The sequence below is a fragment of the Microtus oregoni genome, unplaced genomic scaffold, assembly GCF_018167655.1.
Source record: "Microtus oregoni isolate MIOR12 unplaced genomic scaffold, Mior012 000023F_ref0000262, whole genome shotgun sequence".
NCBI lineage: Eukaryota > Metazoa > Chordata > Mammalia > Rodentia > Cricetidae > Microtus > Microtus oregoni.
Genome location: NW_024543082.1, coordinates 8,175,953 through 8,190,234, shown reverse-complemented (window position 1 = coordinate 8,190,234; position 14,282 = coordinate 8,175,953). Strand labels below are relative to the sequence as shown.

At 41.1% G+C, this 14,282-nt stretch overlaps 1 protein-coding gene across 1 annotated transcript in view; it reads left to right on the top strand.

Moving 5' to 3' along the window:
* The window catches only part of Impg2 (interphotoreceptor matrix proteoglycan 2), a 63,128-nt gene that overhangs the window by 17,802 nt on the left and 31,044 nt on the right, over positions 1–14,282 (top strand). The window contains exons 6-8 of the mRNA XM_041673486.1: positions 1,175–1,224; positions 2,534–2,601; positions 9,442–9,603. Coding sequence (XP_041529420.1) covers positions 1,175–1,224; positions 2,534–2,601; positions 9,442–9,603 — 280 coding nt within the window. The remainder of the gene's footprint in view (positions 1–1,174; positions 1,225–2,533; positions 2,602–9,441; positions 9,604–14,282) is intronic.

The window sequence follows — 14,282 nt, the reverse complement described above, 5'->3', positions numbered from 1 at the left end:
TGAGAATAAGGAAAGTTTCTAGGTATAATATCACTTAATCTAACTGTCGAATGAGTGCAAGACTTCTATACGGATGATACATTCTAGAGGATTAAGCGGGTGGGGGACAAAGATAAAGTAGGCAACGGAATAGTTTCACATAATGATTTTACCTGGCGGAAAAAAAATGGACAATGAGCTATAACTAGGAAGGTTCTTTATATAGGATGGCTATGTTGATGAGACATCAATAAATACAACATAAGTAAGTTATGAAGTTATAACTTGTTTTTACTTTACAGCTTTGTATGTTGGCGTGGGGACCCTTATTTGGCTAAAGAATTCCTTTGGAAACCCGTCTTAGCTACGGTTTCTATGGTTGTGAAGAGACCCCATGACCTGCACCTCTTCTAAAGGAAAACGTTTAACTGGGGTAGCTCACAGTTTCAGCGGTTTAGTTCGTCATCATCATGGTGGAACATGGTGGCATACAGGCAGACATGGCGCTACGGAAGGAGCAGAGAGTTCTACATCTTGATCCGCAGGCAGCAGGAGGCAAACTGTCTGCCACACTGAGTCTATTCTTTTTTATTTTTTATAAACTTTTTCTTTTTTTTTTTTTTTTTCTTTTTTAGTGGTGGCTTCCTCTAGCATGGTGTGGGTCACATTCTCAAGCTGTGGGTCACAAGCCCCACAGGGGTCACATGTCAGATATGTATATCTGATAATTACAATTCATAACAGTAGCAAAATTCCAGTTATGAAGTAGTAATGAAATAATTTTTTTTTAATTTTTTTTTATTGCGAAAAGAAGAAAAAAAAACATAAACAAAAAACAAGTTTCCACCTCCTCCCAGCCTCCCATTTCCCTTCCCCTCCTCCCACCCTTCTCCCCCTCCTCCCACCCTTCTCCCCCTCCCCCCACTCCTCCCCCCCCCCCCTCCAGTCCACAGAACAGTCCGGGTTCCCTGCCCTGGCCACACTGAGTCTAAAAGGAGACCCCAAAGCCCACCCCCCACAGTGACACACTTCATCTTACAAGGCCACTCCTACTCCAACAAAACCACACCTCCATGTAGTGCCACTCTCTTTGGGGACCAGTTTCTTTCAAACCACCATGGAACCCAAGTTCCAAATTTTATAATACTTTCCCAGGTTTCTGTAATTTTAAATACCTGCATTTTCCCCCTTCTAGGCCTGAGTTGTCATCCCTGGTTCCTGCTGGTGATACCTCAACATTTACAGGTATGCTTTTTTGCTTTCATTCACCTTTATTTCCTAGCTATTGAAGAGTTAAGACAGTTTTTTTAAGCAAGTATAGGTTTTTGGCTCACATTTTAAAAATATCAGTTCCCCATCTATTTTTGTATTGCTCAAGAAAAAAAATATTTTTTACTTGGTTCATGATATTATGCTGTGTGTATTTTAAGAGTCAGAAAATACCTTAAAACATGAATGTGATGCATGAATTATTTTAAGACAGACACTTAGGTTGAAGGTAGAACCTTCAACTTTGTGTGACTTTCCCGATACAAGGGTTTCCTGACACATCCTGGGGTGTAGAACATCCTTTAAGCTCTGTATTCTTTTTAAAGTTTAAAAGATTTTCATAATTTTTAATTTAGATTTTTTAAAATTTAATTTTGTTGCTTGTGTGTCTTTGTCTCTGTCTCTCTCTCTCGTGTGTGTGTGTGTGGTCTGTGTGTGTGTGTGTGTGTGTGTGTGTGTGTGTGTGTGTCTGTATGCAAAGTGTATGTATTGCCTGGGGAGGTCAGAAGAGGGTATCGGACCAAGTGCAGTGTCAGATCCTCTGGAACTGGAGTTACAGGCTGTGTGATGTGGGTGTTAGGAACCAAACTAGGGTCCTCTGGATGAGCAGGAAGCACTCTAACTGCTGATGCATCTCTCCAGTCCCAAGTTCTGTATTTCTTGTAAATTAGTCAGTCTCTTTCTCTCCTGTTTCTTCCTGTCTTCTTTCTCACCACTCCTTCCCCATTCCTTTCTTCTTTTCTTCTCTTTCCCTCTTCTTTCTTTGGGTTCTATTGAACCCAAAGGCATTTTTCATACTAGGGAGGCACTCTACCAAAGGATACAGCCAAGCCTTTATTATTTTTAATAAAAAGTATAAACTTCTTTTTGTTAGAAATTTTGAGCAGATACAAAAATAGAATAGCATGATGTGGCTCCGTTTTGATGGTTGTTAAATAATGGCCAAGCTACAGTTTCATAAGTCAAGCATATTTATGAACTTTGGTGCCTGTTTCCTTTACTAACTAGATATCCCGAGAAATAGAGACTTTCTTTTTGCATCTTCATATCTATATTAGAGCCTGACACACTAAATAAACAAAAAACCTACTCGTTTAGTGAATCATAATTATTAAGATTCTAGGAAGCCTCTACAAATGTCTCTTGAGTTTATAACTAAAAAAACCCTTCAGTATAAGAAAGCAAAGGACTTATAAGAATGACTTTTGAAGTAAGTCTTTAATTCCTGATGTGAATTCTGGATTACTCAAGGACTAATGCCAAGTGTGTTTTGTTTTCTGCTTAGGTACTGTTCCCAGTGCTTCGTATCCAGGGGTGGCCTCAGAGAGCAGTGTGGTGTCGCCAGAGGAGAGCGTAAGTCCAGCTCTGCTTTGTTGCTTTCTAACATGGAAGATGTGGGTTAACAGCGTTTATTCCATTTCTAGACTACACAGGACTTCACACAGTGCGTGGCTCTGAAAAATATTATGAATTCTAAATCCAGCAATTCAGATGTCTGATGTCCCTTGGAAGAGCTGAATAAGTCTTTCTAATTGGTAAATTTTTGATAGAGGATTTCTGAGAACCTCTCAGGCTGATAAACAAATGACCTTCTAGCTCTTAGCAGATTGGGCCCAACATCCTTTGAAAGGAAATAGATTTTATTCGCTTTAAAATTCTGAAAGTGCTCGCGCCTTTTAAATGCACCCCCATCAACAGGAGCCTGTCTACTAAAGGCACCTAGAGATGAGGGTCCACTACCAAAGAGTACAGGGGGAATAAAGGAGTGTACCCTGCCCAGGCAGATGGAAGCAAATTATTGAAAGGTGTGTTCAGTTCTGGGTTGGGAGATGGCTCAGCAGAGGGAACACTAGAGATGCAGAAGTAAGAAATGAATTCAAATCCCCAGTACCCACTTAGGAAGCCAGGCAGCCATCACGGTCCATCTGCATCACTCTCATCTATAGCCACGCAGGCACGGCTGCCTGCTGTTTCACCCTCACAGAAAGCTAGACAGGCACAGAAGTCCTCGTGTATCGTCATAGAAAGGCAGGCTGTCAGGGAGTCTGCCTGTATCACCCCAATAGAAAGTCAGACAGTCACACAGCCCGCCGGCATCACCCCCATAGAGAGCTAGGCAGCCTTGCAACCTGTTTGTATCTTCCACAGAGAAAGTCAGGCAGCCTGACCTTATCACCGTCACAGAAAGGCAGGCAGCCACCGCAGCCCCCTGTATCCCAGAGCTGGCTCCTCAGCCAAAGCTGGCAGGCTAGAGTAACTGAATCTATGAGTCCTGGGTTTTGTGAAACACTCTCCCTCAGTGAGAGAAACGGTGAGCAGTTGAGGAAGGCACCTGCTGTCAACCTCTGGCTTCCCTGCACATGCATGTGCAGACCTGTGTACACACAGGCACATATCCTGCACACGTTAGCACACACATACCACTACACACACACACACACACACACGCACACGCACACGCACACATAACCACAACTTTTTCCCCCTTAAATTCTGAATTGAAAAAAAAAAAAACAACTTAAGGACTCCTTGTATTGTGACTGACTTATTAAGGAGCAAATGATGAAGACATTCTTCAGAAAGGTGAGGTTTGGTTACCTTACATTCTTCCTTCTTAGTGTGGACATTATAACTGATGTGAAGTCAGGGGGAGGAGTTCCATTTGCCTCCTTCTCTTCCTTGGTCAGTATTTATGTATTTTCCCTGAAGAAACATCTGTTCAGTTGCTCAGCTTGTTTAAAGTCAGACTATTTTGTCTTGTTGCTATGGAGTTGCTTGAGCTCTTTATAAACTTTAAATATCGATCCATAATCAAATGTATGGAGTGCGGATATTTTCTCCTATTCTGCATGTTCTTTCTTTTTTTCTGCTTTATTTATTTATTTTTGATTTTACATATTAGCCCCAGTTTCCCCTTCCTCCCCTTCTCCCGACCCCCTTCACTCCTCAGAGGAGGTAAGGCCTCCCTTGGGGAGTCAACAAAGTCTAGTATCCATATTGAGGCAGGACCAAGCCCTTCCTCCCTGTATCAAGGCTGAGCAAGGTATCCTACCATAGTGAATGAGCTCCCACAAGTCAGTTCATGCACCCAGGATAAGTCCTGGCCCCACTTCCAGCGGCCCTCCAATAGATAACTATCACCCACATTCAGAGAGCTTAATTGGGTTCCATGCAAGAACCCCAGCTATCAGTCTGGACTCCATGAGCTCCCACTAGCTCGGGTCAGCTGTCTCTGTGGTTTTCCCAATCATGATCTTGACACCTCTTGCTCGTATGGTCTCTCCTCCCTCTCTTCAGCTAAGCTCCAGGAGCTCAGCCCAGTGCTTGGTAGTAGTCAGTGCATCCTGTAGTTTGTTTCTTCATTCTCATCATTGCTTACTTTGCTGTCCGGTAGCTCCTTTGTTGGATGTTAAGGCCATTAGTCTGCATCTGTAGCCTGCGCTTCAGGATCTCATAAAAACACTGGTCTATACAGATGTCTCCAATGGTTTTCTCCAAGTTTCTCCTAGGAGTTTCTTAGTCCAGGCTAGTTACATTAGGCCTTTGCCCAATTTTGAATTGATTTTATGCATGATAGAGTTTTGTTCTTTGGCATATTGATATGCAGTTTCCCCGAAACACTTTATTGATGCAGTTTTCTTTCTTATATGTTTTTGGGACTTGCCAAAATTCAAGTGGTCATAAAGGAATGGACTAATTTGTCTTTGTTCCATGGGTTTATATGTTTGTTTTTGTGTTTGGTCCATGCTTTCTAATTATTGCACCTTTGTAGTTTGTTTCAAAGTTGGTCCTGTGACCCAATTTTTGTCTTTTTGCTCCAGACTTCTGTGGCTATTTAGGGTATTTTTTGATTCTGAAATTTTTTTATGGTTTTATGAAAAACACCAGTATTTTGATGGAGATTATATTAAACCTGAAATTTCTTTAGGGAGTACAGAATTTTAGCAATATTAATTCTCATAGTCCATAAACATTGGATATTTTTCCTCGTGTGTGCATCATCCTCTTCGGTGTTTTATAATTTCATTGTAGAGCTCCTTCACTTCCTTAAATAAATATATTCCTAAGAATTTGAATTTTTGGTAACTGTTAAGAATGAGGCTGCCTTCTGCAACAAAGTTATTATTAGTTTTAAAGTACTGCTGGCTTTTGTTGGTTAATTTTGTAGATGGCAACTTTACTGAATTTGATTGTGAGCTCTAGCAGTTATTCGGTAGGTGTCCATGTTTGTGAACACATATATAGCCACATCGTTTGTAAACGCACACTGTGTCTTAACTCCCCCTCCTCCAGCTTGGATTCCTTTTCTTTCCTTTTTTTGCTTCATTTCAGTGATGGAGACTTCTCGTACTGTGTTAAATAACCTGCCCTTCTATATTATAGGTGTGGCTTTTTTCCTTAAAGCTCACAAATCAACCTCGGTTAGCTTCAAACTTCTTGCACTGCTTCCTTACCCTTCTCAGCTCTCATAGACTTGAAGAAAATTCAGACCTTCTTCTGGATTAGACTGGGGAGAGGACGAGCAAGCTAATGGGACAGTCAGAACACATGTGTTTAATTAGTAAGTCTGCTGGGTAAAGTCTCTTTATGTGGGTGTCACTCATGGTGCTGCAGAACTGCTGTAGTAACAACACCAGTGACCTCAGGTTGTCACCGTATCAGACACAATGATGAAAAAACATTTAAAATAATTTTAGATTCCCATAATATAGCCCGGACCCCTAATGTGAACACACGTTGTTAGATCAACGCCCCCTGTGGACTCGCTTCACTGCCTTCCATCTGTACAGACCCCGAGCCTGCAGAGTTCCAGAAAGCAGAGTACAAAAAAAGACGAGTTATTTATTGTGTTTTGAGTTTGTTATATCTACTTAGTGTGAAGCATTATGTTTAATATAAATTCTGAGACTGTCTTAGCTATTACCTCTCATGAGCAGTTGTAAGTCTGACTGCCTCATTTCCCCATCAGGGGTCTTCATTTCATTTCAGTAACTTTTATTTCTTTGTTGGAACTCAATGTTGTATCTATTCAGTTCTTTCTCTTCTTCAGCTCTTCCTCCAATCTTTTCTAATGTTTTGTCAAATGTCCCCAGAGATTTAAGAACCCCTGCTATGGATTTGACTTTCAACAAGGACAGGGCTTCTAGTTGGTACTTTAACCTTTTGTAGTCTTTAAAATTACAGCTTATGCCATGAAGGAATAATATCTGCTTCATGGAAGGTGACACCATCTATATGAAATTGTCTTTCTGGTGTCTTGTAATTTCTGTTTGAACATCTTGACATCTTGGTATCTTTGTTTCTGTTTTTTACTGTCTTAAATACCACCTAGGTTTTTAAAACATTAAAGCAATCAGCATTTTAGGTGTTCTTCAGAGTTAAGGTTACTAAGTATATTTTAAATAAAAATATTAGAAGTAGAAGTCTCTGTCCAGTTTACTCTGATGAAATTTAAAGATAAATTTATTTATTTATTAAAGACTTATTTATTAATTATGTATATGCAGTATTCTGTCTGCATATATGCCTGCACACCAGAAGAGGGCACCAGATCTCATTACAGATGGTTGTGAGCTACCATGTGGTTTCTGGGAATTGAACTCAGGACCTCTGGAAGAGCAGGCAGTGCTCCTAACTGCTGAGCCATCTCTCCAGCCTGATATATTTATTTTAAATAATATATTTATTATTTAATGTTTTAAAAACCTAGGTGGTATTTAAAACAGTAAAAAACAGTGTGTGTGTGTGTGTGTGTGTGTGTGTGTGTGTGAATTTGTATGTGTGTGCTTTACATTCATGTGTGTGAAGGGGCCTGTGGAGCAGAACAATGCACCAAGTCCTCTGGGACTGGACTCACAAGTGGTTGTGAGTTGCTTCACATGGGTGCCGGGAACTAAACCCAGCCCTCTAGAAGGTAGTAAATGCCCTTAGCTGCTGATCCATCTCTCCAACCCCAAGATGAAATTTAATAAACAAAAAGGCAGTCTGTATAAAACTCCACATACCTAACAAGTTTTGTCATTAGTAGTCTTAGCATTACTGAGCAGTAAATAGAAGGTTCTTTACTGGAAAAATACCCAAATGTAGCAAATGGTCATGTAATATTAGATTGCATTAATAAAAATATAAACTCTCTGTTAAGTAGGTGATAGTGCTACCATATCTTAATTAGAACTCATGTATGGATGCCACACTCCGAGGTAAATTTAAGGTCAGTGGAAATGTCAGGAGGAGAGGGCCAGTGGTGAGTCCGAGGAAGTTTGATAGCTTCCCGGCATCTGTGAAAGGCCCTCTGTGATTGTAGTTTACGTGTGAGCCAGAGCACACAACCTTTATCAATAATGGAACTTATAGGGAGGCAGTTTGGGTTTACTTTCCCGACTTTGGCAGCGTTTTGAAAGCTTGCGAGCCTGCTCTGAAAAGCATGTCAGTTTCTGACAGCAGCTCTTTAAGTGGAGATGGGCAGCCTTTTTGCAGGGATGTCGTGGAGAGAATTCAGTCACCAGAGGGAATGGGGGTGATCGTCAAGGTTCCTTCCTGTTCTGAGACTTGATAGGCTTCTGATAGCCATCAGATGAAAGGTGTACAGTGCAAAGGAAAGACCACACCCGGTGTGTCTAGTCTCAGCCAGGACACGGGCTCGCTCAGCATCTTCAGGCTGCTTGTGCACCCTTCCCATGTTTCTGTATGTACAGTGGAGGCACTCGCCTTGAATGGGCTCATTTAAATGCACTGCATACAGCAACTATTACTGTAGTGTTCTAGTAGTAATGCTAGATTTCCCTCATTCCTTCTAGATTTATTAAGTAAACTTGTGAAAGAAACTATTGATACCTTCATTTATTCAGTCCTTGATTCATATGAGTAGACTTATAGTTTGTTATTTGTGTTATAATTCAATAATAATTTTTTTGCCCATGTTATATCAGCTTTGGCCACTGGAATTCTTTTCTTTTCTGTTTTTCTTTTTGAGATGGCATCTTGGGTCTTCACTCTGTAGCTCTTGTAACTCACTAGGAGGCCCAGGCTGATCTTGAACTGTTGGTGTTTGTCCAGCCTCACTCAGCCTTCTGATTGTGGGAATATAGACACAGACTACCACACCAGCTTCTGATTGTGTGTGTGTGTGTGTGTGTGTGTGTGTGTGTGTGATTTCTGTGACTGAACCCAGGGTCTTGAACATGCTGGTCAAATGCTAGACTTAGGTTTTAATATCACAGAGTGGAGCACAAAATCTGTTGTGGTTTTGATCAACGGCAATTATTGTTTAAGGAATGACCTGTTTTTAAGCTGGTGTAGTATCATTACAGAATATTCCCAGTTATCTGAAAAGATTATTGTTCTGTTTCCTTTTCTCTAATACATATTTATATGCCCAGATTTTCTTCATGTTGCTTTTGTTAGAATAGTACATTGTGATTAATTTAATACAGAAATAAACATGAGAATTCAGCCATATTGTATTAAGCCAGACATTCAGGAATTTACAGAAGTATAAACAATGTCACTTTCCCACTATTTTCAGCTTTATAGCATGTGTTGTTGACTTTTGCATGAAATTTGCTTACTCTGCTATTATTATTATATTTGAGACAGGGTGTCCCTATGCAGCCTTGGCTGGCTTGAAGCTCACCATGTAGACCAGGCTGTCCTTGAACTCAGAGAGATCTACCTGCCTCTGCCTCTCAGTGTTGGAGCTAAAAGCATGTACCACTATACCCAACTACTCTGTTGTTTTTAAATGAATTAGTATATCTTTTTCAAATTTATCTTTTGAATGAAAAGTTTGTTGGTAAATATTTAGAGTTACAATACTTATCAATAAAACTTTTCTGAGTTGCTGAGTTATTTTCAAGAGTCTAAATGGATTTTTGAATCAAAATATTTGAGAACTATCTCTGTAAGCCATGTTTTGATGAAATTATAGAATGTTCAACTATTTTCTTACTCATCTTGATAGTTTCCTATGGAAATATTCCTGCTCTTCCTCATCAATGTGTGCTGAAACAATATACAATTGTATAGTGATTATAACATTCACGTATATCCTAAAAGTTATTCAATTTATTGTAAAATTAAATACTACATAAAAAGTTATCATTAAATGTAGTATCTGGAACACTGAGGGTAATCAGTAAATATTTATTGACTGAATAAATAAATACGGATATTTATTATTCTTTCTAAATCCAGATCAGCAATGAAATTGAGGAGGTGACAGAGGGGCCCACACAGCCTGCTGTGGAACAGATAGCTGAATTCAGCATCCACCTTCTGGGGGAGCAATACAGCGAAGAGCTGCGGGACCCCGCCAGTGCCCTCTACCGGCTCCTTGTTGAAGAGTTTATTTCAGAGGTGGGTGATTTTTCTCTTTAATGTTTTTAAAGAAACTTTTATTTATTTATTTAAACTTGTGCATTATGGGAAACAAACATCACCATGCGGGTGGTTCATTTGACTGGTTAACATGATTGTTTGTTGGGGATTAAGTTTTTCATAACCACAACAGTGCTTAAAGGTAAGGTGAGAACTCAAGCTGAGCATCTGGTGAGTTCCTAGGGTTCAGAAAATGTTGGGAAACGTTCAGAGAAAGGTCAGCTCTGTCACAGAAACCTCTTTCTGCCCGTTAACAAGCAAATGCTCTTTGCAACTCAGCGCAGCGGAGGACGCGCGGGCTCTGTGCTTTAATTCGGGCTCTGTGCTTTAATTTAGACTCGTCAATGTCTGGAGGAATGGATGTCTCTGAGCAGCTATGTGCTGCTTATCTTTTTCCTGGAGAGAACATTAGCTTTAATTTTTAAAATTTCATCTTTATTCTTTTTTTTTTTAACACTTAAGAAGGGTCACTGCTTTCTTTTTTTTCTTTTTTTTAAATTTATTTATTTATTTAAGGATTTCTGCTTCCTCCCCGCCACCGCCTCCCATTTCCCTCCCCCTCCCCCGATCAAGTCCCTCTCCCTCATCAGCTCGAAGAGCAATCGGGGTTCCCTGACCTGTGGGAAGCCCAAGGACTGCCCACCTCTATCCAGGTCTAGTAAGATGAGCATCCAAACTGCCTTTTGTTTGGACACTTTTAAGTAGTTAACTCACAGGTTCAAGTGTGCAAAGTTGAGAAGCACTAGAAGGGATGTGAAAAGTAAATCCCTCTGTCTTCTGGCTCTGATGAGAGGTTTTTTTTTTTTTTTAAGGGAATTTTCTAAATAACCATGTGCTAAACCGTGCTGTTACTTACCTTGGGAAAGAATTCTGGATAAAGCTTGAGCTCAGAATTCTTCCATTACACATCAGCCATACCTGGTGCCCTTCTAGTGTGTCTTTGTTCTTCTGTAGCATCGCCTTGGGTGCCATCTGCTCATCTATGTGATGACTGGGGCACACCATTTCTTCCTGTTTGTTTCTTTTCCATCTCTACTTGATTGACTTCTTCTTGACCAAGTTTGTTAATTCCATTACCTTGGCTTAATTTCCTTCCCCGGTCATTGTATCCAGATGGGAAACAAAAATATGCGTCTGTCAGCCAAATAGCATCATTGCAGCCTTCAGACATGGGGAGGAGGCTAGGCCAGACGATTCTTTTCCTAAGTGTGCGGCCAAGTTGCAAGGCTGTATGGTATGTGGGAGAAATGTCAGCCAGGCCAGTGGCCACCTGGCATCAGATCTGTCTTGAGTTGGCTGTCTGGTCTTCCTGCCTGGATTAAGGAGCCTTTAACCAGCTTCAGTGTTTCAGTAAACAACTGCAGAAATGACTGGATATTTAGAGAAAAAGCTAATAAACACTCTGAAAGGTGTCCCCTCAGTAACGACTTTATGAAATATGTGGCCACTGAGCTGAGGTAGTTTGAGGGTGATGAATGGTCTGGGCCAACCATGAGCCACCCCTTCTCCTTCTGACTAGCCTCTGTACCACCTTCACCTTCTGACCTGGAGTGACATGTGCTCTGATAACTATTTCTTTGTGTGGAAGGTTTTGTGTGTGTGTGTGTGTGTGCTCATGCACGCGTGTGTACGTTTGTGTGCTTGTACACGTATATGGTTCAACCTGCATGTGGAGGTCAGAGGACAGCCTCAGTATTTGGTTCTTGCTTTATGCCTTGTTTAGACAGGGTCCCTGTTGTTTGCTGATGTGTGTATCAGGCTGTCTGGCATGCTAGCTCCCAGGCATCCTCCTGTCTCTACCTCCTGTCTGAAGCACTGGGATTACAGATGCTCTTCATGGCATCTGGCCTTACGTCAGTTTCTAGGAATTTGAATCCAGACCTTCACACTTGCATGGCAAACCCTTCACCCATTGGGCCATCCTTCCAGCCTCCATTTGCCTTTCAAAGTGGTCCTTCCTTGTTTCCTGTACAGAGACTCCTTCAGAAACTATGAGTTTCTCCATTTCAAATGTACTATGAGGCAGGAGAAAAAGGAAAGGGCAGTGTAGTTCAATGGGCAAACATGAATGGCAGCATTAGAGATAAGCTGACTGGCAAGTAACTTCTGAGCCAGCCATCCTCGAATTCTTCATTCTTAAAACAGGATCTTCAGTAAACTAAGATTAAAAAAAAATCCACAGCCTGACATTATGAGGGACTGGTTAAAAGCTTTTCTGTGATCCTGGCCAAGTGAGTGCCATCTTAGTGTCTCAGTTCTGTCATTTATAAAATCAGGGTAGTATGTATGTCTTGGTGGTACTTCAAAGATTAGAAGTAGACTTCCTGAGCCCCAGATAGAGCAGTTGCTCAGTAAGTTGTACCTGTTCCTAATATGGGTGCTGACAAAATGAAATGATTTCTTGCACTGAATCTCTGTGCAGTAGTTAACTGTATGCCGTGACTTAGAACACCTGTATATGTTTGGACCCAATCCCTTGGTAATAATGGCATTGTGCAGTTGATGGGATGCTTTCAGCTCCATTCATTTTAATGTTCAAAGGCGGATATGGTGGAAGGCAGGGCAGTCTTAGTTCCAAGAGGAAAGTTGATGCTCATTCAGTTGACCAGCAAATGCACGACCTTAGACTTCTGATTCTTGTTGTTGTTTTTCTCCCAGATCTACTATTTGTTCTTTGCTCTTTGACTCTTTTGGGGGCCCACCATCCAGCTCCCAAATAAATCACAGAGAGGCTTATTGCTTTCTTATGAATGCCTCGCTTTAGCTTGCCTTGTTTCTAGCCGGCTTTTCTAACTCAAACTATCCCATCTACCTTTTGCCTCTGGGCCTTTTCCTTTTCTTACTTCTCTCTGTCTTACTTTCACTCTGACTCTGTGTCATCCTCTTCTTGTTTTCTTACTCCTCCTTTTCTTTTTATAATATTATATTTATTTATATGTGATATATAAATACACATATTATTTTATTTTTATTTTTTCATTGCATTTTTCTTTATTTTCTTTTTTAAATTTATTTAATTTTATTTTTTTATTTGTTTATTAAAGATTTCTGCCTCCTCCCCTCCACCGCCTCCCATATCCCTCCCCTCCCCCAACCAAGTCCCCCTCCCTCATCAGCCCGAAGAGCAGTCAGGGTTCCCTGCTCTGTGGGAAGTCCAAGGACCTCCCGCCTCCATCCAGGTCTAGTAAGGTGAACATCCAAACAGCCTAGGCTCCCACAAAGCCAGTGCATGCAGTAGGATCAAAACCCAGTGTCATTGATCTTGACTTCTCAGCAGTCCTCATTGTCATCTATGTTCAGGGAGTCCGGTTTTATCCCATGCTTTTTCAGACCCAGTCCAGCTGGCCTTGTTGAGTTCCTGATAGATCATCCCCAATGTCTCAGTGTGTGGGTGCACCCCTCGCACTCCTGAGTTCCTTGCTCGTGCTCTCTCTCCTTGTGCTCCTGATTTGGACCTTGAGATTTCAGTCCAGTGTTCCAATGTGGGTCTCTGTCTCTGTCTCCTTTCATCGCCCGATGAAAGTTAATATCCAGGAGGATGACTCTATGTCTTTTTTTGGGTTCACCTTCTTATTTAGCTTCTCTAGGATCACGAATTATAGGCTCAATGTCCTTTATTTATGGCTGGAAACCAAATATGAGTGAGTACATCCCATGTTCCTCTTTTTGGGTCTGGCTTACCTCACTCAGGATAGTGTTTTCTATTTCCATTCATTTGCATGCAAAATTCAAGAAGTCCTTGTTTTTTACTGCTGAGTAGTACTCTAATATGTATATATTCCATACTTTCTTCATCCATTCTTCCATTGAAGGGCATCTAGGTTGCTTCCAGGTTCTGGCTATTACAAACAATGCTGCTATGAACATAGTTGAGCATATACTTTTGTTGTATGATAGGGCATTTCAGAGACAGAGACCCACATTGGAGCACCGGACAGAAATCTCAAGGTCCAAATCAGGAGCACAAGGAGAGAGAGCACGAGCAAGGAACTCAGGACCGTGAGGGGTGCACCCACACACTGAGACAATGGGGATGTTCTATTGGGAACTCACCAAGGCCAGCTGGCCTGGGTTTGAAAAAGCATGGGATAAATCCGGACTCGCTGAACATAGCGGACAATGAGGACTACTGAGAACTCAAGAACAATGGCAATGGGTTTTTGATCCTACTGCACGTACTGGCTTTGTGAGAGCCTAGGCAGTTTGGATGCTCACCTTACTAGACCTGGATGTGGAGGTGGGTGGTCCTTGGACTTCCCACAGGGCAGGGAACCCTGATTGCTCTTTGGGCTGATGAGGGAGGGGGACTTGGTTGGGGGAGGGGGAGGGAAATGGGAGGTGGTGGCGGGGAAGAGACAGAAATCTTTAATAAATAAATAAATTAAACAAAACAAAACAAGAAGATCTGCAGTGAACCAGGATTCCAAATAGTTTTACTCCCCTGATTTAGTGAGGTTGTGGTTAAAAGCAGCTCTCCAGAGAAGTCTATAAAGTTCCCTAACATTTCCATTTTTCTTGTGTTTGCCCTATCCATCTGGTGAGCCACCTTTGGAATTATTATGGATTAAACATTAAATTTTGTTGAAATACATATTTTTTTTATATAATTAGATTATTTTTTACATTCCCAGTGTGACATTCTTTTTCTTTCTTCAGTT